Source organism: Hemitrygon akajei, chromosome 6 (assembly GCF_048418815.1).
Source record: "Hemitrygon akajei chromosome 6, sHemAka1.3, whole genome shotgun sequence".
NCBI classification, from domain to species: Eukaryota; Metazoa; Chordata; class Chondrichthyes; order Myliobatiformes; family Dasyatidae; genus Hemitrygon; species Hemitrygon akajei.
Window position 1 is genome coordinate 169653816 of NC_133129.1, and position 26173 is coordinate 169679988.

Consider the following 26173-nt stretch of genomic DNA (forward strand, 5'->3'; position numbering starts at 1 on the left):
GGAGTGTGCTAAGCAGCTTAATAGAGAACTCCAGTGCATTTTCAACCTGAATCTCAGGCTGGAAATGATCCCAACTGTGTGGAAAACATCATGTGTGGTCCTGGTACTCAAGAAGGGCTGACGGGATGTCTTGAATGACTACCGCCCAGTGGCCCTGATCTTACACAGCATGAAGACCCTAGAGAGGCTGATCCTGGCTCAACTCCAACCCCTGGTCAGGTCAGCCCTCGATCTCCTGCAGTTTGCCTACCAGGAGCACAATGGAGTTAACGATGCTGTCATCTACCTGCTGAACAGAGCCTGCACCCATTTGGATAAATAAGGCAGCACAGTGAAGATCACGTTTTTTGATTTCTTAAGTCCCATCAATACCATACAGCCCTCAATGCTGGGGGAAAAGCTTCGTTCAATGCAGGTTGGCACTTCCATTGTATCCTGGATAATGGACTACCTGACTGGCAGACCACAGTTCGTGTGTCAGATGTGGTTATAAGCAGCACTGGGACCCACAGGGGACTGTATTGGCACCCCTCCTGTTTACCCTGTATACCTCGGACTTTACATACAACTCTAAGTCATGTCACCTGCAGAAATTCTCTGATGTATACTGCATACATACTCGGATGACTCAGCAATTATAAAAGGAGAACGGGTGAATGAATATGGGGCTGTAGTGGAGGGCTTTGTCAAATGGAGCAAGCTGAATCATCTGCAGCTCAACATCAGTGAGACAAAGGAGATGGCGATGGACTTTAGGAAGACTAAGCCTGCACCGCTCCCTGTTACTATTGACGGTGAGGACCTACAGATACCTGGGGGTGCACCAGGATGACAAACTTGAATGGAACACCACCACAGAGGCTGGGTACTAGAAGTGCCAGAGTCATCTCTACTTCCTGAGGAGACAGAGTTCCTTTGGAGTATGCAGGCCTCTCCTTCACATGTTCTACCAGTTTGTTGTTGCCAGTACAATCTTCAGTGTGGTGGTTTGCTGGGCCAATGACATCAACAAGGGTGATGCCAATAGGCTCAATAAACTGATTAGAATGGCTGGCTCTGTTATAGAAGTCAAACTGGACACAATGGAGGTTGTGGTAGAATAAAGGATCTTCCGGAAAATCCTGGCATTCCAGGACAACGTTTCTCACCCTTTGCATGCCACCTTGGCTGAACAGAGAAGCACTTATAGTAATAGACTAAGGCAACTGTGTTGCTCCAAAGTTGCTATCTGAGGTCATTCCTACCATCTTTAATGAATCAATCTATAGCCGGAGATTTGATGACCACCCTCCCCACCCCCCCCCCCCCTTGTTACGCTGCTATTAAGCCCTGTTTAGCTCTGTTTACCACACCATGCCCTCATGGACATCCTGTGCAACACTGTGCAATGCCACCATCTCTTCTTACCTGGACGGTGTGAATGTGCACCTACTGCTATATAAAATTTTGGTAGTTCTTGCACTACCATCTTATCAGTGTGAACTTGTGAATCTTGTACATCTTATTATTAAGGTAACTTTCTTTTTATTCATTCTTACTTCTCTTCTAATATTTGTATATCTGTGCATTTGTAATGTTACTGTGATACTGTAATTTCCTTTAGGATCAACAAAGTATCTATCTATCCATCCATCTATCTATGTGGAGACGACTTCAGCATTTAGCATCATAGAAATTCCACTTTTTACTTCAGACCAACTAATATCTCTCACTAGGACAAATACTTTCCTACTTAAGTGTTTAATTGTCCTTTATATCAACATAAAATACTCTTAATCATTTATAATTGCAAGCCCAGTAGAGAATTAACAATTCTGTGAGTGGTTTGGTGCTTTGCTCTCTACGATGAAGTTTTTTAACCTTGCTCCACAGTGGGAGAAGTGCAGGCTGAGCGGCAAACATCAATTTGATCTCAGGTCTGATAAAAGATTGAAGACCTGACTTATTAATGCTATTTCTTTCTCCATCGATGCTAACTGGTTGTATCAACTTTTCCTACAATTCATTGTTTGTATCGGGTTACTTGCTTGGTGATGCTAGTATAAGGACAAATATTAATCAGGACACATCTAAAGTTATTACACATATAATCTATTCATCTCTTTACGCAAGACCAGTAACAATTCTAAATTCCTGCAAAAAATATATTTTGTGGTGTGCAGAATGGCAAAAATGGAAATAAAGTTTTACTATATATCACATTTTTTTCTTTCAGTGTACTGAGGGTGATGTTCAATCACAGATGAGAATTCCTTTGTTTGCTATTGATCAACACAGTTTAATTCTATCAAATGTTTTCTTATAATTTCACTAAAATAATTCACAAAGCATTTTTACTTATGTAATTATATATATAGCCAGGGTGCCTAAGACCTTTGCACAATACTGGATTTGTCAATATGAAACAGAAAGTGAGTTTGTGAATCTAGTAAGGGCATAGGATATTGGGAATGGCGAGGGTGGAGAGCCATGGGAGGGGTGTGGGACAGGTGGCAGAGAAGGAGTTCCAGGGCCGGCGGTGACACAGGAGCAGAGGATATTGGGAACGGCGAGGGTGGAACGCCGTGGGAGAGGTGTGGGACAGGTGGCAGAGAAGGAGTGCCAAGGGTAGGGGAGTGGCGCGATTGCAAACACACAGCCCTGAGACACAAGGGAAAGCCAAACAATTGGCTTACTGACCACGACAGAATGTCTCTCTGGTGTTTCCCACTCCCTCCCCTCCCCTTTCCTCTTTTCCCAGCCATGATTCCCCTCTCCCTGCCCCCTTCCCACTATGTCCACAATAGAGTCCCATATCTGAATCAGGTTTATCATCACTCACATGTCATGAAATTTGTTTTTTTTTGTGGCAGCAGTACAATGCAATACATAAAATTACTGCAGTACTGTGCAAATATCTTAAGTACTCTGGCTATATTTATTTGCTAAAGACTTTTGCACAGTACTGTAAATCTAAATAAGAATAAGTTTTGGCACAAAGATATATGTATAAATGTGCCAATACTGTTCAACCTGATTATATCATGGCAGATGATGGGGGGATATGCTGCTCCCCTTGCACACATATGCCAAAAATGTGGCAGATCTCAAGAAGGTCTATAATATGGCAGATATTCCCCATCTCCCTGAACAATGATCATAAGTCATACTTAAGCAATAGAGCAGGAAACCTATTCAGCATTGATATTCATGCACAAACATTAAAAAATGGAAGAAAATATGAGACTGTCACTTTGTCCTAGCGCGGTGTTTTTTTATGCCATGGATCGCCATCATTACCCGAGGGGTCCGCGGACCTGAAGTGTGTTGACAGCCGACCATATTTTATCAATGTCATGCCTCAACTGCATTTTCCTGGCGTTCTCTTTTCTAGTGTCCCTTGCTTATTTTTCCTCCTGCAACATTGCAATTCTATCCCACAGTTTTCTAATTTTTATACCTGGCAAAAATGGGATGGTGGAATGGGTAGCAGAAGAATAAAAGGGAAGGATGAAGGAAACAAGAAATCGTACTTATGTTGAATATCTGAACGAAGCAGGTTCACAAGTGGAGTGACCACAATTTAGGAGAGATATGAAGGTCCCTGAAGGATGAAGGGCAGATTTACTAGAATATTTTCAGGGATGAGGGATTGCAGCAACACGTTAGACTGGAAAATTTGATGTCATTCTCTATGGGACAAGAGAGTTGAAGAGGTTATTTGACAGAGATAAACACAGGGAAGCTTTACCTATTTTAAAAAAAGAGTTTTACATTTTTACATTCATTTATTTTCTATTTATTGAGATACAGAATGGAGTAGGCCCTTCCAGCCCTTTGAGTTGCACCGCCCAGCAATCCCCAATTTACAATGATCATTTAACCCACCAATATCTGCAATGATTAAGGATTTCAGGTTGAATACTGTATACATTCTCTGACATTAAATTGAACCTTTGGACCACTGAACTGGTATTCCTTTAGACTGTGGGAGGAAACTGGAGCACCCAGAGGAACCCATGTGGCCATGGGGAGAACGTACAAACTCCTTCCAGGCAGCGGAGGGAACTGACCTGGGTCACTGGTACTGTAGAGTGTTGTGCTAACCACTACGCTACCATGCTGCCTAATTTAACTTAATTTAAAGACACAGCGTGGTATCAGAGCCTTCCAGCCCAACGAGCCTACATTGCCCATTTACACCAATTAAAATGCTAACCCGCGCATTTTAGGAATGTGGCAGGGAACCAGAGCACCCAGAGGAAACTCGCGCATTGACGGGGAGAATATCCAAACTCTTTACAGATAGCGGTGAGCAGGAATCCCTATTGCTGATATTGCAAAGTGATGTGCTGATTGCTTATATGGCCCCCCCCCACCAAATCATACAAAGCGAAAGGAATGTAGGCAGATGATGCAAAAGAAACCGGATGAAAAAACTTTTTTTAAAACTCAGAGTAATTATGAATGTGGATTGACTTTGGCAGAAGGATCAATGCATGCCTTCAAATGGAAACTGGATAAACTCTTGGGAGAGAAAATCAAATGCAAGCCTTATTGGACAGATGGGACTGCTCCACCAGGAGCTGACTTAAATAGGCCAAATGGTCTTCTGTGCCATAATAATTCCACTATTCAATGATTTTATGATTCTTAAATTGTCAGGAAAACATCACAGAACATTTAACAAGCAATGGATTCCAGTTAAATTGTAATTGTTGTGGTTCTGCAAAAAGGATCACAGCTAAGTATGTGCAATATTCCATCACAAGCAACAAACTGAGGAATGTCCAGATTAGCATTCATAACACAAGTATACTCTCAACATGAAGTATCAATTTTCTCTTTACAATGGATACATAAGGTACTGTGCATTCATACTGTTCAAGTTCCAAATGGAATTGAGAAACCTGCCTTATAATATGACTACCAATCAGTCTGATTGTTAAATGCACCAGCAACTTATAAACATCTCTAATGATTCTCTTAAATGGAACATGGTCTAAGCGCACATAAGGGAAAGATCATTTATGGAGCGACAATAATTAGCAATGGTGCCAACAAAGCTAAGTTACATCTGACATTTATGGGATGTCTGTACAAGACCTTATTGTTAATGTTGTTTAAGGTTAATTTCTTTATCAACCAGCTTCCTAAAAAGTACAGTATTCCTTCCTCAGTGTAGGCTGGATGGAGCCAAAGTGTGTATTTGTGTGTGAGTATGTGAAAGACGGTGTGCATAAGAGATTATTTGAGAAAATATGAATGTGCACATGAGAAAGATGATATAACAGAATGCATGTGTGCGAATGTGCGTGTGTGTGTGTGTGTGTGCATGTGTGTGTGTGTGCGCGCGCACGCATGCCCATGTGTGTAGTTATTCAAAACACAAAGTTCAATGTAAATTTATTATCATAATGTCACCGAATACTACCTGGTCATGCATTTTCTTGCAGGCATTTGCAGTAGAACAAAGAAAATAAAGTGATCACAGTTCTATCTCCTTTACCATCGCATTGGAGAGGGATAGGAACAGACAAGTTAGGAAAGCGTTTAATTGGAGTAAGCGGAAATATGAAGCTATCAGGCAGGAACTTGGAAGTATAAATTCGGGACAGATGTACTCAGGGAAAAGTACGGCAGAAATGTGGCAAACGTTCAGGAGATAGTTGTGTGGCGTTCTGCATAGTTACATTCCAATGAGACATGTAAAGGATGGTAGGGTACAGGAACCATGGTGTACAAAGGCTGATGACAATCTAATCAAGAAAAAAGAAAAGCTTACAAAAGGTTCAAAAATACTGGGTAATGATAGAGATCTACAAGATTATAAGGCTAGCAGGAAGGAGTTTAAGAATGAAATTAGGAGAGCCAGAAGGGACCATGAGAAGGCCCTGGCAAGCAGGATTAAGGAAAACCCCAAGGCATTCTTCAAGTGTGTAAAGAGCAAGAGGATAAGATATGAGATAATAGGACCAATCAAGTGTGACAGTGGAAAAGTGTGTATGGAACCAGAGGAGATAGCAGAGATACTTAATCAATACTTTGCTTCAGTATTCACTACAGAAAAGGATCTTGGCGATTGTAGGGATGACTTACAGCGGACTGAAAAGCTTGAGCATATAGGCATTAAGAAAGAGAATGTGCTGGAGCTTTTGGAAAGCATCAACTTGGATAAGTCTCTGGGACCAGATGAGATGAACCCTAGGCTACTGTGGGAGGTGAGGGAGAAGATTGTTGAGCCTCTGGCGATGATCTTTGCATCATCAATAGGGACGGGAGAGGTTCCGGAGGATTAGAGGGTTGCAGATGTTGTTCCCTTATTCAAGAAAAGGAGTAGAGATAGCCCCAGGAAATTATAGACCAGTGAGTCTTACTTCAGTGGTTGGTAGGTTGATGGAGAAGATCCTGAGAGGCAGGATTTGTGAACATTTGGAGAGGCATAATATGATTAGGAACAGTCAGCATGGCTTTGTCAAAGGCAGGTCGTACCCTACGAGCCTGATTGAATTTTTTGAGGATGTGACTAAACACATTGATGAAGGAAGAGCAGTAGATGTAGTGTATGTGGATTTCAGCAAAGCATTTGATAAGGTACCCATGCAAGGCTTACTGAGAAAGTAAGGTGGCAAGAAGGATGTGGAAACTATAGAGAGGGTGCAGAGGAGATTTACAAGGAAGTTGCCTGGATTGGGGAGCATGCTTTATGAAAATAGGTTGAGTGAACTTGACCTTTTCTCCTTGGAGCGGCAGAGGATGAGAGGTGACCTGATAGAGGTGTATAAGATGATGAGAGGCATTGATCGCTTGGATAGTCAGAGGCTTTTTCCCAGAGTTGAAATGGCTAACATGAGAGGGCACAGTTTTAAGGTGCTTGGAAGTAGGTACAGAGGAGATGTTAGAAGTCAGTTTTTTTATGCAGAGAGCGGTGAGTGTGTGGAATGGGCTGCCGGCAACGGTTGTGGAGGTGGATATGATAGGGTCTTTTAAGAGACTCCTGGATAGGTACATGGAGCTTAGAAAAATAGAGGGCTATAGGTTACCCTAGCCAATTTCTAAAGCAAGTACTTTTTCGGCACAGCACTGTGGGCTGAAGGGCCTTTATTGTATTGTAGTTTTTCTATGTTTCTAAATGGAATGGAATCAAGGAAAAATTACACACAGAGACTGACAGGCAACCACCGTGCAAAAGAGGACAATCTGTGCAAATACAAAAAAAGCAAATAGTAAATGAATAAGACTGTGAACATGTTTATGTGTAAAACCACATTGCAGAAATGTTTGTACAGATGGAGAGTCTACACCTTCTACATTTAAGATTGTCTTCGTCTGCATATGGTCGGGTGCTGAACTTAATCAGTGGCCTGTTATCGACGATTATTGAACACAACTACATCTCCACTATTAAGGTAAGGATGATGTGGAGGAACTCATGACAAATGTGCAGGTAAAATATTTAACAGGAAATATGTTAAGCGCAAAACATAAAGAAAGATTTTGAACATGTCACTCCTATCTCCATTTGGCTTTCATGTCAAATTTGCAATTGAATTGTTACTGAGAATTATTTGCCAAGTTTTTTTTAATCTAGCATCTTTTCTCACGGCATGTTCACTGTTATGATCTGACTCCATTAAAGATGCAGCGCTCATTTCACACATTGAAAAATGAATAAGGCTTCCTTTAACATTGCCTTTCAACTGCTGGACTGATTGGCACTTCCCATACACACCCTCCTCAACTAGCTGAGAGTTCTCAGCCTCAACTTTCCTGGCATGCTCAGTTGGCAACACACAGCAGGAGATTCTTCCTTCCATGGCAACAGATAAACAGGCAGAAGTAACAGATGATGCTTTGGGGCTCCCTTCTGCTTACTGATAATGGAAATAGTGGAATTATATTGCAGTAGCAGACAGGTGACTTCCCTTCAATGCTTGGGTCATGTTTAATCCTTTAATGAAATGCTTCAGATTAAAGAGAAACCACCATCTCAGCTAACACAAGCAACCAGCATTAAAGTACTCTATTCAAATTGCTCATTTAAACTCTAACAATAGCTGCTTAACAGCAGCAGAAACAAATTCTAAATCGCATCATCATTTTCTACACCACCTTTGAAGGATAGCATAAATTAAGTACACTCAGCCATTAGCAAGGTCCAATGAAGTGGGCTCACGTACCCTAGTGATCTACAAAAGAAGAATGAGGGGCTTTCTTGGAAAAAATGCTTAATTCTCTCCAACTCTGTGACTTTCCAAAGCATATTGATCAAGGCCTTTCTTCTCTGAAACCTATCTGCTCTGCAAATCTTTATTTTTTTCCTAAACTGCTCTTACTTGTACAGGAGTAGTCATCAACTCTGGTGTATCCTGGGAGACAGTCACAGTGATATGATCCAGGCACATTCACACACACAGTGTTTGCATGGCAGTAGTGTGTGCCATTCGCACACTCATCTTTATCTGTAACAAAATGGAGAGCAGATAACAGTTAAAGGTTATACTTATTTTATTTATTAAGATACAGCGCAGAATAGGCCTCTCCGGCCCTTTGAGTCACGCCGCCCAGCCATCACCCAATTTAATCCTAGCCAAATCACTGGGCAATTTACAATGACCAATTAACCTACCAACCAGTACATCTTTGGACTGTGGGAGGAAACTGGAGCACCCAGGGGAAACCCGTGGGGTCACGTACAAATTCTTTAGAGACAGCAACAGGAAATGTGCCTGGGTTGCCTGCAAAGTGTTGTGCTAACCTCTACACGACCATAGCTAAATATAAAATGGGTACAATAATCAGCACATCTGGCTGGTGATATTTGAATTGCCAAAGAATTGGGGGACTGAATGAGAAGATGCCTTTCTCTCAATAAGGTGATTGGAAATCAGTAGTATAATACTTTCAGTAGGAAGAAATGGCCAAATAAACCTCCAGTGTTTGTCTCTGAAAATGACACGGACTGAGCTGGCAACGTGAGGCAAATTTAGCCAATACGTTCAAAGCACACACTGTGCAACCTCTTACCGATCTTTGTGGGGATCAAGTCTGTAGCTGGGAATTAAAGTAATTAATTCTTTTTGCCCAATTTCAAATGTACATGTATCACATTTCATTACAAAAACAGGCAAGAGGCTGTTAAGATTTTTTTAACTGCATTGATAGCTTCTCAAAAATTGGGGAGAAATACTTTGATAGTAGTGCAGTACAAGTGGTGTAATTATGACACAGCACTCAGAGTGATTACTAGGCTTATAAGTCATGGACCTTTGAGTTGCAGTTGAAAGTGAATAACGGGAGAATTCTGTGCATTTTGTGGAAACCGCATTTTTGTACCAGTTGTGCAGATCAGCCTCTTTGGATGGCCTTTGTGGGTTAGCAGCCCTGTACCCAAAGCATTTTCTCCTCAGGTTATAGATTTGGGTAAAAATATTCAAGGGAAATCAGAGGGGGAGTTTCTTCACTCAGACAGTGGAGTGAGTTTGGAACGAGCTGCCATCAATATAGATGTGGGGTTAAATGTAACACTTAAAAGAAATTTGGATAGGTACACAGATGAGAGAGGTTTGGGGGGTATGATACAAGTGTGGGTAGATGGAACAAGACAGAAGATCGGGTAAGCATGGACAAGATGGGCCAAAGGACCTGTTTCTGTGCTGTAGTGCTCTATGACTCTAACAATCTCTTCTGTCTCAGAAACCTCTTGTGCCATTTAAGGTCAGTTGACATGGCAACTCTCTTGAAAGTGCTGGCCATTGCCTGAATATTGGGGCTGGGATGTTCAGGCACATGATTTCATTCTATTTCTCGTGCCATTTAGTAAATCCTCAGGCATGCCTTTATAGCCTCCACCAAGAACAATATGGGAAAATTGCTGTTCGCTTGGAAAAATCTGATCTCTAGCAACAGCAGTGCCCCAGCAACTTTCTGCCTTTTCTCCCTCCAGTGCTATCAGAAACCCTAGGCTCTGTTTATAAACACATTACAATTGAAGCGAAAGAGTTGTGCCCCTCCAAGCACTAGAAATATTCAAAGGCAACACGAGTGAATCTGCAGATGCTGGAAATAAATAAAAAACACAAAATGCTGGCAGAACTCAGCAGACCAGACAACATCTATGGAAGGAGGTAGTGATGACATTTCGGGCAGAAACCCTTCATCAGGAGTGAAGTAACATGGGATGGTCGAGGGGGGTTAAGAAGTGGGGGGAGGGATAAAGTAGAGAGCTGGGAAGTGATAGGCTGGAGGGAAATGGGCTAGGGGAAAGGTGGAGAATTATGGGAAATAAAAGAGAAAGAAAGGTAGGGCTGGGGGGAGATTATAGTGAGGGGGGAAAAAGAGAGAGAAAGAGAACCAGACTAAAATAATAGATAGGGATGGGGGTAGGGGTATCAACGGAGGTCTGAGAGTTGGATGTTCATGCCGGCAGGTAGGAGGCTACCTAGGCAGGAGATAAGGTATTGCTCCATCGACCTGCGTGTGGCCTCATCTTGACAATAGAGGAGGCCATGGACAGACATGTCGCAGTGGGAGTGGTCTGTGGAATTGAAATGTGTGGCCACAGGGAGATCCCGCCACTGCTGGAGGACTGAGTGCCGGTGTTCGGCGAAACGGACTCCCAGTCTGCGGCAGGTCTCCTCAATGTATAAATGGCCACATCGGGAGCACCGGATACAGTATATCACCCCAGTTGACTCACAGGTGAAGTAGTGCCTGAGCTTAAAGGACTGTCTGGGGCCTAGGATGGTGGTGAGGGAAGAAGTGTGGGGGCAGGTGTAGCACTTCTTCCGTTTGCAGGGATGTGTGCCCGGAGGGAGGTCGGTGGGGAGGGATTGAGGGGGGGGATGAATGGACAAGGGAGTCGCGTAGGGAGCGATCCCTGCGGAAAGCCTAGAGTATTCACTCGTGTTGCCTTTGAAAGCCAGCATTTTGTGTTTTTATTTATTTCCAGCATCTGCAGATTCACTCGTGTTGCCTTTGAAAACCATTTCGATGAACACCGGCGCTCAGTCCTCCAGCAGTGGCGGGATCTCCCTGTAGCCACACACTTCAATTCCACAGACCACTCCCACTCCGACATGTCTGTCCATGGCCTCCTCTACCATCAAGATGAGGCCACACGCAGGTCGATGGAGCAATACCTTATCTCCCGCCTAGGTAGCCTCCTACCTGCTGGCATGAACATTCAACTCACTGACCTCCGTTGATACCCCTACCCCCCCCCTTACCCCCATCCCTATCTATTATTTTAGTCTGGTTCTCTTTCTTTTTTTCCCCCCTCACTATAATCTCCCCCCAGCCCTACCTTTTTTTCTCTTTTATTTCCCATAATTCTCCACCTTCTTCCTAGCCCATTTCCCTCCAGCCTATCACTTCCTAGCTCTCTACTTTATCCCAACCCCCACTTCTTATCCCCCCTCGACCATCCCATGTTACTTCACTCCTGATGAAGGGTTTCGGCCCGAAACGTCGTCACTACCTCCTCCCATAGATGCTGTCTGGCCTGCTGAGTTCTGCCAGAATTTTGTGTTTTTACTAGAAATATTCATGTGGCCTCAGAACTGCTGAGTATTTCCAGCATATTCTGGTTTTTAACTAGGGAAACTTCATTGTGAGAGTGGAAAATCCATGATCTACATGGATTTTAGTAAGGCATTTGACAAGGTTCCACACGGTAGGCTTATTCAGAAAGTCAGAAGGCATGGAATCCAGGGAAGTTTGGCCAGATGGATTCAGAATTGGCTTGCCTGCAGAAAGCAGTGGGTTGTGGTGGAGGGAGTACATTCAGATTGGAGGGTTGTGACTAGTGGTGTCCCACAAAGATCTGTTCTGGGACCTCTACTTTTCGTAATTTTTATTAACGACCTGGATGTGGGGGTAGAAGGGTGGGTTGGCAAGTTTGCAGATGACATAAAGGTTGGTGGTGTTATAGATAGTGTAGAGGATTGTTGAAGATTACAGAGAGACATTGATAGGATGCAGAAGTGGGCTGAGAAATGGCAGATGGAGTTCAACCCGGAGAAGTGTGAGGTGGTACACTTTAAAAGGACAGACTCCAAGGCAGAGTACAAAGTAAATGGCAGGATACTTGGTAGTGTGGAGGAGCAGAGGGATTTGGGGGTACATGTCCACAGATCCCTGAAAGTTGCCTCACTGGTAGATAGGGTGGTTAAGAAAGCTTATGGGGTGTTAGCTTTCATAAGTCGAGGGATAGAGTTTAAGAGACACGATGTAATGATGCAGCTCTATAAAACTCCAGTTAGGCCACACTTGGAGTACTGTGTCCAGTTCTGGTCGCCTCACTATAGGGAGGATGTGGAAGCATTGGAAAGGGTACAGAGGAGATTTACCAGGATGCTGCCTGGTTTAGAGAGTACGGATTATGATCAGAGATTAAGGGAGCTAGGGCTTTACTCTTTGGAGAGAAGGAGGATGAGAGGAGACATGATAGAGGTGTACAAGATATTAAGAGGGATAGACAGAGTGGACAGCCAGCGCCTCTTCCCCAGGGCACCAATGCTCAGTACAAGAGGACATGGCTTTAAGGTAAGGGGAGGGAAGTTCAAGGGGGATATTAGAGGAAAGTTTTTCACTCAGAGAGTGGTTGGTGCGTGGAATGCACTGTCTGAGTCAGTGGTGGAGGCAGATACACTAGTGAAGTTTAAGAGACTACTAGATAGGTATATGAAGGAAAATAAGGTGGGGGGTTATATGGGAGGCAGGGTTTGAGGGTCGACACAAGATTGTGGGCTGAAGGGCCTGTAATGTGCTGTACTATTCTATGTTCTATGTTCTAGAGTTGAATAAAGTTGCTGTACTTGTCTTTAGCTGAAGAATGGTGGCATGGTCTAATTCATTGGCCAACATCATGGACCAGAGAAATATGTGAGAAACATTCAATATGAAACTGGGTCAGGTAAGAGTTGATAAAGTATTGGGAAGGATAATGTGCACTTTGTCTTCTCATATTCAAAAGCTCAAGAAAATTCTTAAAATGTATTCTTCAAATAAGACTAAAATAATGTTTGGCTCTAGAAGTAAGGATCTAACAATGGATCCTCCCTGACACTGAACGATAACATTGACTGGTTTCAGTAAATGCCACAGCCAAGGAATTGAAAACTACGTACTGATCTGTATAGTCCATGGACAACACTTTATTGAACAAAGAGGCTCTTTATCGATACACACAAAATGCTGGTGGATAACTTTATCGATAACTTATTTTGACAGTTTATTGACAATAAGAGCTTGCACCACAAACAAATACATTTCATCATTCACAGTGGATAGCTGTTATAATCAGAACTAACTGTGACACAGTGAATACATCATTGTGCGCACACACACACATAAAAGAACTAGTCTTACTTTTAGTGATTTTCCTTTGAAGATCCTAAACTTGTGGTCCCAAGATACAATGGTTAAGCCTAATCCAACTAGACAATTAGATATTTTTATGATCTAAAAATTCAATAATTACAATGATCCAAAACTGAATTACAGTGGCTAAACTAGTGGCTATTACAGAGACGTGGTTGCAGGGTGGAGAGGATTGGAAATTAAATATCCAAGGATATCAGGTAATACGGAAAGATAGGCAGGAAGATAAGGGAGGTGGGGTAGCGCTCTAAATTAAAGATGAGATCAGGACGATAGTGAGAGACGATATAAGATCTAAGGAGCAGAATGTTGAATTCATTTGGGTAGAGATTAGGAATAGTAAAGGGAAAAAATCACTGGTGGGAGTTGTCTATAGGCCACCGAATAATAACATTACAGCAGCACAGGCAATAAACAGAGAAATATCTGAGACATGTAAGAAAGGAACAGCAGTTATCATGAGGGACTTTAACTTGCACATAGATTGGGTGAATCAAGTTGGTCAAGGCAGACTTGAGAAGGACTTCATAGAATGCATCCGTGATGGCTTTCTTGAACAGCATGTTACTGAACCTACAAGGGAATGTGCTATCTTAGATCTGGTCCTGTGCAATAAGACAGGTAAAATTAGTGATCTTGCAGTTAGGGATCCTCTTGGAAAGAGTGATCACAGTATGATTGAATTTCTCATACAAATGGAGGGTGCAATAGTTCAATCTAAAACCAAGGGTATTATGCCTAAACAATGTAGACCACAATAGGATGAGTGAAGATTTGTCTAGTGTAGACTGGGAACACAGGCTATATGGTGGGATGGTTGAGGAACAGTGGAAGACTTTCAATGAGATTTTTCATGGTGTTCAACAAAAGTATATTCCAGTTAAAAGCAAGGACAGTAATGGTGGGTGGAGCCAGCCTTGGATAACTAAGGAAATAAAAGAAGGCATCAAACTAAAAGCTTGTGCATACAAAATTGCTAAGAGTAGTGGGAAACTGGAAGATTGGGAAAACTTTTAAAAGCATGGATAGAGGATTGGTTAACCAATAGAAAGCAGACAATTGGGAAATACGGGTGTTACTCTGGTTGGCAATCAGTGGTGAGCGGTGTGCTGCAGGCGTTGGTGCTGGGCCCACAACTGTTCACAATGTACATTAACGATCTGTAATCGGGGACCGAGTGTAGTGTATCTAAGTTTTATGATGACACAAAACTATGTGGAAAAGCAAATTGTGCAGGAGATATGGAGAGTCTGCAGTGAGATATAGATAGGTTAAAAGAGTGGACAAGGGTCTGGCAGATGGAGTACAATGTTGGTAAATGCGAGGTCATCCACTTTGTAAGGGAAAATGGAAGATCAGATTATTGTTTAAATGGTAAAAAGTTGCAGCTTGCTGCTGTGCAGAGGGACTTGGGAGTGCTTGTGCATAAATCACAAAAGTTTGGTTTGCAGGTGCGGCAGGCTATCAAGAAGGCAAATGGAATGTTGGCCTTCATTACTAGAGGGATTGAATTTAAGAGCAGGGAGGTTTTGCTGCAACCTAGAGTATTGTGTGCAGCTCTGGGGTCCTTACTTGAAGAAGGATATACTGGCTTTGGAGGTGGTGCAGGTTCACCAGGTTGATTTCAGAGATGAGGGAGTTAGACTATGAGGAGAGATTGAGTTGCCTGGGACTGAACTCACTGGAATTCAGAAGAATGAGAGGAAATCTTATAGAAACATATAAAATTATGAAAGGGATAGATAAGGTAGAGGCAGGAAAGTTGTTTCCACTGGTAAGTGAGACTAGAACTAGAGGACATAGCCTCAAGATTCAGGGAGTAGATTTAGGACGGAGATGAAGAGGAACTGCTTTTCCCAGAAACTGGTGAATCTGTGGAATTCTCTGCCCAATGAAGCAGTGGAGGCTGCCTCAGTAAATATACTTAAGACAAGGTTGGATAGATTTTTGCTTTGTAGGGGAATTAAGGGTTATGGGGAAAAGGCAGGTAGGTGGAGATGAGTCCATGGTCAGATCAGCCATGATCTTATTGAATGGCAGAACAGGTTCGATGGACTACTCTTGCTCCTATTCCTTATGTTCTGATGTTCTTTCGTAAACTAAACGATTCTTTGCCACGTTGCATTAAAGAATCTACACAGGTGTATCACTTGTTTTTAACTTGAACGGATCTCCAATGCAGTGATTATCAATTAACACTCGGATAACTCCAAATAAATTCAACATTACATCTAAAAACTGGGACAACTCAATAGATATAACCGGAAGAAAACTGTACAAGAGGGAGCTGCACTGCATGAGAGCAACTTCCACTGTGGCAACAAAAACGAGCGGCTGCTGCAAAAAGAGAACTGAACAAACAAAAGACCTAACCGCTTATCACAGCCGCCCCTTGCTCTTGCCCACACCGCACCAGAGTATGTGGATCCCAGACTGGGCTCTACAGCCACCTGAGGACCCACCAATAGACGACCCCTCAATAATACTCAACTCCAATGATCGCATCTACTAACTCCAACTGATATATCAGCTGAGATCAGAAAATGTGCAACTGTATCTGTGCTAAATGCTGCATTAAAATGCCACTGATCTCATACAAATTGCAAGATTATAAAATTCAGAGATTAAGTGCTGAATGACTCTGTATTGCAGTCTGTGGGATCGGTCAAGAACCCAACAATAGCATTTAAAAGTAAAACAGCAATTCTGATGGGAGCCACCTGCACATAATAATAAAGAAAACTATGTATTTGGTGCACTGTAGGCACACAATTTCCTTTATAGAAATAATTAAATGCTTTTTTTGAGCAGGACAATACAGGGGCTCAGAAGGTTACAAATGACTCCATTAATTTAATTATGAGTAGTGTTATGGTTAAATGAAATAATTATAACAAGTGCATGTACTGGAATACAATATACAATATGACAGAAAACAAATGTTTCTGAATTAAGGAGAAATCATCTTACTAACAGTTCTCAACAATTGCTTGCAATTAAGTTTCTTCTTTCCAGTCTTATCCTGAAGGTAAGAACCTTTTTTTTAGATCATGACTGAAAAGATCAGGTATTTCAAAATGCTTGAGGAACTCGGCAAGTCAGGCAGCATCTGTAGAAGGGAATAAGTCAAGTTAAGTCAAGTCATGTTTATTGTCATTTAACTATATACATGTATACCGTGAAACGAGACAATGTTTCTCCAGGCACAGGCTTCAGAACTCCCTGTCACATCACACTTGAAGTATCACTGGTTAATTTGTTCTGCCCCCCACAATATTTAATTTATGCACTTTGCTTTGTATTTTTATGCTTAATTCATTTGTAGATTCTATTCTTACTTTCCTAAGTTATTGTGTGATAGCGCAGTAGTACACATATCACACATAATTTAGGAAAGTAAGAATAAAATCTTCAAAGGAACTAAGCATAAAAAAAAGCAAAGTGCATAAATTAAATATTTGAGGGGGAAGAACAAATTAACCACTGACACTTTGAATGCAATGCGGCAGGGAGGTCAGGAGCCAGATCTCCTGAGAGAAGAAACTGTTTCTTCATCCTAAATATTCTTGTCTTAATGCATCGGAGTCTCCTGCCTGATTGCAGAAGGTCAAAGAGGATGCTGGACGGAAGGGTGGGATCCTTGGTGATACTAAAGACCCTGTGTATGCAGCATCCCTGATAAGTGTCCCCGATAGATTAAAGGGAGATCTCTATGATCCTCTCAACTCATCTCACAGTCCTTTGTAAGGACATTTGGTCCAGTGCTCGTCTGCTCCCATACCAGATGGAGATGCAGCTTGTCAGGACGCTCACAATGGCCAATATTTCAGACCCTCTTATTATGACTTCTATCCCTCTTCCTTTCCAGTCTTGATGAAGGGTCTCGGCTCGAAACATTGTCTGTTTGTTCACTTCCATAGATGTTGCCTGACCTGCTGAGTCCTCCAGCATTCTGTAGGTGTTACTCTGGATTCCCACCATCTGCAGAATCTCTTGTGTTTAGGATCTGCAGGATCTCTTCTGGTTAGGATATTCTCAGGGTCTGTTTTCCATGGAGGATCATTTAGTTGTCAGAAATCAAACAGAGAGAAGAGATAACACTTTATAGATGGAGCTTTATTATTGCAACACCTCAGAGTAAAATGAAGCAACCAATCCATCTATGCTATTTCATGAAGAGATTATATGAAGTCTTAAAATGTTGCTAGTGATTAGCATGTAGACTCCAACTAATTGGCTCCAAGGCACTTTAGTCCAGTGGAGTTGAAGGAGACATTATAATAACATACGTGCTTTCACTTTAATTTCAGACTGTGCAATGAACTAACTTAAGGATACTTTAAGCACATTATCATGTCTAATCCTAAATCAATCATCAGATCATACTCATATCTGACTTCATTATTGCTGCAGTCAGCAAATACATTGTTCCAAATTGTGCTGACATAATTATTCCATCCTGTGGCAAACACGTGGTGGCCACTTTGTGAGGTACCCCCCTGTAACCAACAAAGTGGCCACTGAGTGCATTTCCATTGTCTTCTGATACATCTACTTCAGGGTTCAACGTGTTGTGCATTCAGAAACAATCTTTTCCACAGCACCTATGTAATGCATGGTTATTTGAGTTACTTCCTGTTAGCTTCAACCAGTCTGGCCATTCTCCTCTGACCTCTCTCGTTAACAAGTGGTTTTTGCCCACCAAACTGCTGCTCACTGGTTGTTTTTTTTTCTCTCTGTTTGTTTTTTGGATCATTCTCTGTAAACTTTAGAGTTTATGCTGTGCAAAAAAATCCCAGGAGATCAGCAGTTTCTGAGATCCCAGCAGTCCCAGGTGGCACCAGTGAAAGTCACGTAGATCACATTTCTTTCCCATATTGATGTCTGAACAACAGCGGAACCTCTTGACCATGTCTGCATGCTTTTATGCATTGAATTGTTGCTATGTGATTGACTAATTAAATATTTGCATTCACGAGCAGCTGTGCAGGCATACCTAATAAAGTGCCAGCCAAATGTAGTTTCTTTTTAACTTAGCCCTATTTAGTTACCACTGTATATGTTTGATTAGGTATTGCAGATAGGATTACAAAATATTAAGCAAATGTTACATTCTAATATAAAGCCCTGTAGAACCTTACATCACGATCATTAACCTATCTCCTAATGCACAACTTTAAATTATTTTCTTCTCTTCTAAACTTTGGTGTCATCCCTCTGCTTTATAACTTCCTTTTCCCTTTTGGTGTTCATCAGATTTTCTATTCGTTTTACACCAGCCTTTTCTGTTTCACTCTTCTCTTCTAGCCTGTGATTGGTGGTCATTATTCAATGATTGGTCCAAAGGTTAAGGAGTATGTACAAGAATACACTTTCCAAAGCTCTGCATTTTTTGACTCCTGAATCAAGTTCTTCAGTTAAGCTTTTAATTACTTTGAGCTTGGTGTCCATCTCCTTAAACACCGCAAAGTGTGTTTGGATGATATCCGACATTCTGCTTGCAAAGTGTCAAGGAACAGTTATGCTAAAGGCACCTCACCTTGGCATATGAAGAGCTAACCATGTGGAAATTCATGCTGTCAATTTGTATGTAGGCACACTACTTTGACGGGATCACACTGCTTAGACTGAATTACCATGCATAATGCTGGAATTATTCCATCTGGAAAATAAAACAAATTCTCATCTGCTTTTGAATTTTTATTTGAAAGCATAAATATTTGCAATGCCGTTAAATGCTCCAGTTACTTTATTAACTTTAAAATGTTTTGGAATATCTAGAAGGCATCAAGGATATAAGATAAATACAAGCTTTTTCTGTTAGATATGACAAAATTAAAAGATATTGAGAATCTGACTAGGAAGGAGGAGTGTGGTTTAATTGTGTTTGCAACACTGGTAACAATACAACAGAATATAGCCAGCTCAAGACAAAACTAAGACATATATATTTAATTAGACCACATCACTTGAATTATGTAGCATTCAGCAAGAATGGTAAACTTCTACCATAGACTTGAGGTGAATCAAAGTTTACAGGCCTGAAACAATGTGAAGGTGGCAATACCTTTGACCATTAATTTTAATTTGGGGTCAAAGGAAGACTCTTCAATTCAATATCTGGCTGTTATTCTACTCTATACCACGTGAATAATTTATACTCATCAAGAGCATTCTGCTGAATGGGCAGTACATTCAAAAACTGAAATAGCCATTTGTAGTTGAACTCTTGAATTCAGTAAACCACAATCTTCAATGAATCAACTTGAAGTCAATGTGATGTGAGCCTTCAGGAAATGAAGATGCGATGGTATTATCCTAGTCTACTGCAGCCTGAGCTATTGGCACTGCAGTCATAACAGAGCTCCTCTATCCAATGACTGTAGAATGAAAAACAAAGCGAGGCAAGGTTGAGAAGGTAGAGAGACCATTTGATAGTTGAGTACGTGACCATTACTGGATGGGTAGGACTAAGGTAGAAGGTACTCCCATTAGCAAATTGTTCAAGAAACAGGGTAAATAATGTAAACGTGAACTGGAGATAAACATTTGTACACAGTGTGATTTTTGTTTTGAAATGACTGCTTGTAAGAGTGGTCCAAACAGAATCAGCGGCTTCAAGAGAAAAGTGGTTACCCACATGTGAGATAATAATTTGCAGGGCCATTGGGGGGAGAGCAGGAGAATGAGATGGGAGACACTGCAGAAAGCTGAAGAGAAAGAAAAAATTCTGCTAGGGGTTTCTCGCAGTATGTAGGTTTCCAGTATCTGCAGAATTTCTTGAGTTTTGATATACTGCTAGGGGAACTCATCTGGTGAAGCAGCACCTGTGGAAGCCAAGGAATGGTTATCACTTAAGATTGGGACCATGTATCAGTATGCACAGGATTGCTCTCCTTGGAACTAGCACAAGATTCATAGATTGAATGGTCCCCTTCTATGCTGTAATAATTCTATGACTCTATAATAAGGCATATAGTACATATAAACTGATTTATAATCATTATAAAAATTCTCCATTGAATTATGAAAGAACCCAGAAAGGGATGGATATTCATTGTAGGCAAGGTCAGGCCACAGGAACGTGTAATCTTACTCTGCTTCCACACTGATGCATGACTTTCCTTCCCATTGTCACTGCACAGATTTCGCTTCTTACCATATAACCATAGGAATAGGAGCAGAATTAGGCCATTCAGCCCATCAAGTCTGCTCCACCGTTTCATCATGGCAGATTTATTATCCCTCTCAACCCCATTCTTCTGCCTTCTCCTCGTAACTTTTGACACCCTTATCAATCAAGAACGTATCAACGTCTGCTTTAAATATACCCAAAGACTTGACCTCTGCATCTGTCTGTGTCAATGAATTTCACAGATTCACCACAAGCAGGACTTCTTAAACCATTCATGCAAGCATGAAACCACATCTGAAAATATTTGGGAGGATCTCGCTTACTTCTTACTCTCTTCTTTAGTGTTGACCTTACTTGTGCACAGACATCCCATAACAATAGAGATTTAAGATGGCTGACCCACGATTCAATGATTCCAATTCCACATCAGTTGGCTCATCAAGCTGGTAATTACACCTGCAATAATAGAGTCATAAATAGATCTGCAAGCAGTTCTGTTGTAACATGTAGTGAACTGCTTTTCACAGTGCATGGCCACTAATAACCAGCAACATGTGAACTACAACAGAGGCTGGGATTCTATTGCCAGAACCCTCTTTTCAAATTCCACCAACCTACTCATAGCACTGTCCTTAATCAACATGTAGGGAATTCAAGAGAAATATGACCATTAGAAGAACATTAAAAAGTTCCTTCCTTCCGGGTCATGGCTATGTGGCTAGGTACAGCTCAAACACCATCTACAGATTCACCAGTGACATCACTACTGTTGGCAGAATCTCAGATGGTGGCGCAGAAGTGTTTAGGAGTGAGATAGGTTGACCGGTTCAGTGCTGTTACAACTGCACACTTGCACTCAACATTAGTACGACCAAGGAATTGATTGTGAACTTCAGGAAGGGGTAAAAACACACACCAGAGATCCAGAGCAACACCCACAAAATGCTGGAGGAACTCAGCAAGCCTGACAGCATCTATGGAGAGGAATAAACGGGCGACAATTCAGGTCGATCCACGGTGACAGGTCTCGGCCTGAAAGGTCAGCTGTCTATTTTCTGCCATAGATGCTTCTTGAGCGGTTGAGTTCCTTCAGCATTTTGTGTGTGTTGCTCTGAAAAGACACCGGTCAGTAAGGGCCAGCGGTGGAAAGGGTGAGCAGCTTCAAATTCCCATGCATCAACATCTCAGAAGATCTATCCGTGCCTAACATATTGATGCAATCATGAAGGATTGCCAGTGGCCAAACTTTATTAGGAGTTTGAGGAGGTTTGGTATGTCACTAAATACTCTAAAACATTTCCATAGATGTACCATGGGAAGCATTCCGACTGATTACATTGCCAGTTGGTATGGAGACTCAAATGCACAGGAGCTGAAAAGGCTGCAGAGGATTATAGTCTCAGCCAGCTCTGTCACTGGCACAAGCCTCCCCACCATTGACAGCAGCTTCAAAAGGCTGTGCCTCAAGGAGGGGGAATCCATTATCACCTTCTGGGACATGCCTCTTCTCATTGCACAGACAACGTTTTAGGAACAGCTTCCTCCCTTCTGCCATCAGATTTCTGAATGGTCCATGAACCCATGAATGCTATCTCAGGATTCCTCTTTCACACTATTTATAGATAGATAGATAGATAGATAGATACTTTATTCATCCCCATGGGGAAATTCAACTTTTTTCCAATGTCCCATACACTTGTTGTAGCAAAACTAATTACATACAATACTTAACTCAGTAAAAAATATGATATGCATCTAAATCACTATCTCAAAAAGCATTAATAATAGCTTTTAAAAAGTTCTTAAGTCCTGGCGGTAGAATTGTAAAGCCTAATGGCATTGGGGAGTATTGACCTCTTCATCCTGTCTGAGGAGCGTTGCATCGATAGTAACCTGTCGCTGAAACTGCTTCTCTGTCTCTGGATGGTGCTATGTAGAGGATGTTCAGAGTTATCCATAATTGACCGTAGCCTACTCAGCGCCCTTCGCTCAGCTACCGATGTTAAACTCTCCAGTACTTTGCCCACGACAGAGCCCGCCTTCCTTACCAGCTTATTAAGACGTGAGGCGTCCCTCTTCTTAATGCTTCCTCCCCAACACGCCACCACAAAGAAGAGGGCGCTCTCCACAACTGACCTATAGAACATCTTCAGCATCTCACTACAGACATTGAATGACGCCAACCTTCTAAGGAAGTATTATTTTCCGATTCTAACTACTAGTAACTGTTTTATTTGTCTTGCACTGTACTGCTGCAACAAAACAACACATTTCACATCGGGTATCAGTAATAATAAAAGTGATCCTGACAATGTACCTGTTGAACAAAAAGAAAGTTATGTTTGATGTTGGGGTTCCATGGCATTATGGCACTGAGTGTTTCAATATCTTGCTAGGATCACAGGAGCAGAACTTGTCTGTGCTAAATATAGTTCAGAGAATCGGCTGAAATCAGCCCTGCACATTGAATCAACAGAAGCCAATATTCCCAATTGTGTTTCACATTGAAATTCGCTCCTGAATTATTTTTCCAGGACTAACTTCCCCTTCCCCTGCAGCAGAATTTGATGCCACTGTGTACTTTCAATAGAGTTTGAATTCACATTGCAATTCCATTCTTGAGACAACTTACTTGGGCAATGGTTCACTGTGTTTATTCATCTTGTTAGAAACAAAGTCAATTTACTCCCACTTTTCTCCTTTTTATCCACGTGTCCATTTACCTTCAAGATCACATACACCATCAAATCTGATTTATATTCTGAGGGAGATGACAGCTCAGCTATCAAAGATAGTTTGAAAATTAAATCTGAAATAATGCAGCGAGTTGGATGATATGACAGTAATTGAAAGGTTTCAGAGAAGAATTGAAAGGATGTTACCAAGGATGAAGTAGTTTAGTTCTGAGGTGTGATTTACCAGGCTGATATTTCCCCCCTTTGATAAGTAATCAACTAAAGGGAGATTTAATCAAAGTGCGTAAAATTATGGGAGCATATTCTCTTTTCCCTTTTTCCTCATGGACCTGTACAACCTCCCCTTAAATGTATTGTAAGAAAATCTCACATCATTATTGTTGCCATGAAACAACAAATCTCATGACATATGTCAGTGATAACAAACTTGGTTCTAACTCTGGTTCTCCGCTCAGATGATCTGAGGGGCCCTTTACTTCTTTCTGGAGCAGAAGTCAACCATTTCCCCTCTGCCACTATACTCATTTGTCTGGCTGAATGTGTTCTCATATTGAAAAACTTCTCCTTCAGTTTCAGGTACTTTCTCCAGTACAAAGGTGTGATGATAGACATTTGCTTGGTCCCATGTTGTCCCTGTCTATTGGTGAGATACAGCATGTGGAGCAAACTTTGTTTCAGCCCACCACACTCAACTTTGTTTCGGGTGCACTGATGATTGCTTTTGTGCTGTGTATACATGCCGAATTAAACAAGTTCATTTCCTTCGCTGTCACTTTCACCTTCACACAGCCCATCTCTGACTCTTCCATCTGAAGTTCTCTGTCCCGATCTCAGGAAATAGGCTGGCTACACCTGTTACTACACATTGTGACTCCCACAGCTATCTTGATTACTTTTTGTTCCAAACTGCATCCTGTAAAGACACTACTCCATTCTTCCAGTCCCTCTGTTTCTGTCATATCTTCTCCAGTGATGAGACTTATTGAGAGATACATCTTAAATGTCTTCTTTCTTCCTGAATCATGTCCTCCTCTCTACTACTGTTAACATAGCCCATGACATTTCATCCATTTCCTACATGTCTGCTCTTACCCCCTCTTCTACTACCCTATCTTCTCAAGTACAGAACAATGATAGAGCTTCCTTTGGGCTTCTCGTTCCACCATACCAGCCTCTATATTAAGCAAATTATTCTTCATTAATTCTGCCACCTGAAAAGAGATTCCACCATCAAACAAATTTTCCCCTCTCCTTCAGTGCTGTGAAGAGGCTAGTAGTTGAGCGATCAAGTCAAATATGATGCTCTCCTAAGAGGTCTTCAGGAGGCTGTTTAGGCTGTTCCAGGAGCCACATAACCTTGGCCCCCCTCACCATTTGTTCATGATCATGGGACTTAATTCAGAATATTAGGGTAGATTCCCTTAATGGAGAACATCCATGCATGACTGTTTAATGTTTAATGTGGGAAAGCTGGTCCACAGGCAACCAGCACACAGTTTTTGACAGATCGGGGCCAGTGTTGTTGAATGCAAGATGACTAGGGACTTTCCAGTGCTGTAACCATCCTCCACCTTCACTGACATTGTGATGTGTCATCATCTGTGCCAGCTCCACCATTGTGGTCCTGGTGAGATCGCTCTTTGTCTGGAACCTCCCCCTTGACCTCACCGCAATGGGTGACCCTTCCAGAAGCAAAGCACTAGATGGTTAAACTTTAGACAGCATCACTCTTGGCATCTCAAGAACTCACAAGCCTCTCCAGCATGACAAGATGACGAACCTTGAAGAAGTTCAAAGAGACTACTGTATTCATGACTCCATGGTTCCCTCTTTCATTTACAGCAGCTAACCTCCTTCTTATTACAATTTCTTTTGCAACCGCACATGGTGCAACGTGTCCTTTCTCCTCTCCCCACCATCCAGGGCCCAAATAACCATCCCAGGTATGAGACACTGGAGAAACCAAACACAGACTGGGTGACCACTTTGCAGGGCATCAGTATTCATTCCACAGAGCTGACCTTGAGCTTTCCATTATCTGCCACTTTAATTCTCCATCTCTCTCCCAGTCTGGCCCATCAGCCCGTGACCTCAGCTGTTATAACGAGACCCATTGCAAGCTTGAGAAACAGTATCTCATTTTTTATCTGGGCACATTGCAGCTTTTTGGGCAACGTTGAAATTCTACAACTTTAGTTAACTCGATTACATCGGTATCCGTCATCCATTTGTGATTTTGGCTCAGTTTGGCTTTACTACCTCCCACTTTGGGAGTGAGAACTCTGAAAATGTAGATCATGTTGAACTTGACCTGTTGGCCATGTATTCCTGCTCTGCATTTGGTAACTCCTACATTCATTTTCCTATATTCTTTCATTTATAATCTCAGATTCTAAATGTTCCCATTCACTCCTTGACCACATAAACCTGGAAAAACTGATGATTAAGTGCCAACTGTTCTACTTTGCATGAGAGTTCTCTATGATTCTGACTACAGCTTACTTACAGCCAAAAATTGATGTTAACCAGGCACTCTGCTGAGGGCCAGATCAGTGGCTTTGAGGTCTGGTGATCAAGTAAGATACACAAGGTCCTGGCACAATCTCCAGAAAACCATGTCATGCATGAAGTGACAATTGCAGACCAAACTTGAATCACTGAAGGTCACTCGACAGTTCTATCAGAGCTTGAATACTATTCCCTCTTACTAAAAGAAACCAAGTAATATAAATAACAATAAGGCTCAATGACTTCTGTGCTCACTTTGACCTTCAGAACATGGAGGAACCTTCACGAACTCCCACAGCCTCCGATTATCCTGTGATTTCAGTCTCTGAGGCAGATGTGAGAGCATCCTTCAGGAGGGTGAATCCAGAGAAAACATCCAGCCCAGATGGGGTACCTGGCTGAGTACTGTACTGTACCTGTACTGATCAACTGGCTGGTGTGTTTACTGATATCTTTAACCTCTTGCTTCGGC

General features: G+C 41.9%; 1 protein-coding gene across 6 annotated transcripts in view; it reads right to left on the minus strand.

Moving 5' to 3' along the window:
* LOC140729684 (protein kinase C-binding protein NELL1-like) overlaps window positions 1-26173 on the minus strand; it is a 915540-nt gene that overhangs the window by 383776 nt on the left and 505591 nt on the right. For 4 of the 6 annotated variants that reach the window (XM_073049744.1, XM_073049741.1, XM_073049742.1 and 1 more), the window contains exon 13: window positions 8316-8441. The exons of the other annotated variants lie outside the window; for them this stretch is intronic. In XM_073049744.1, the coding sequence (XP_072905845.1) occupies window positions 8316-8441 (126 nt within the window). The remainder of the gene's footprint in view (window positions 1-8315; window positions 8442-26173) is intronic. 6 annotated transcript variants of the gene reach the window in all.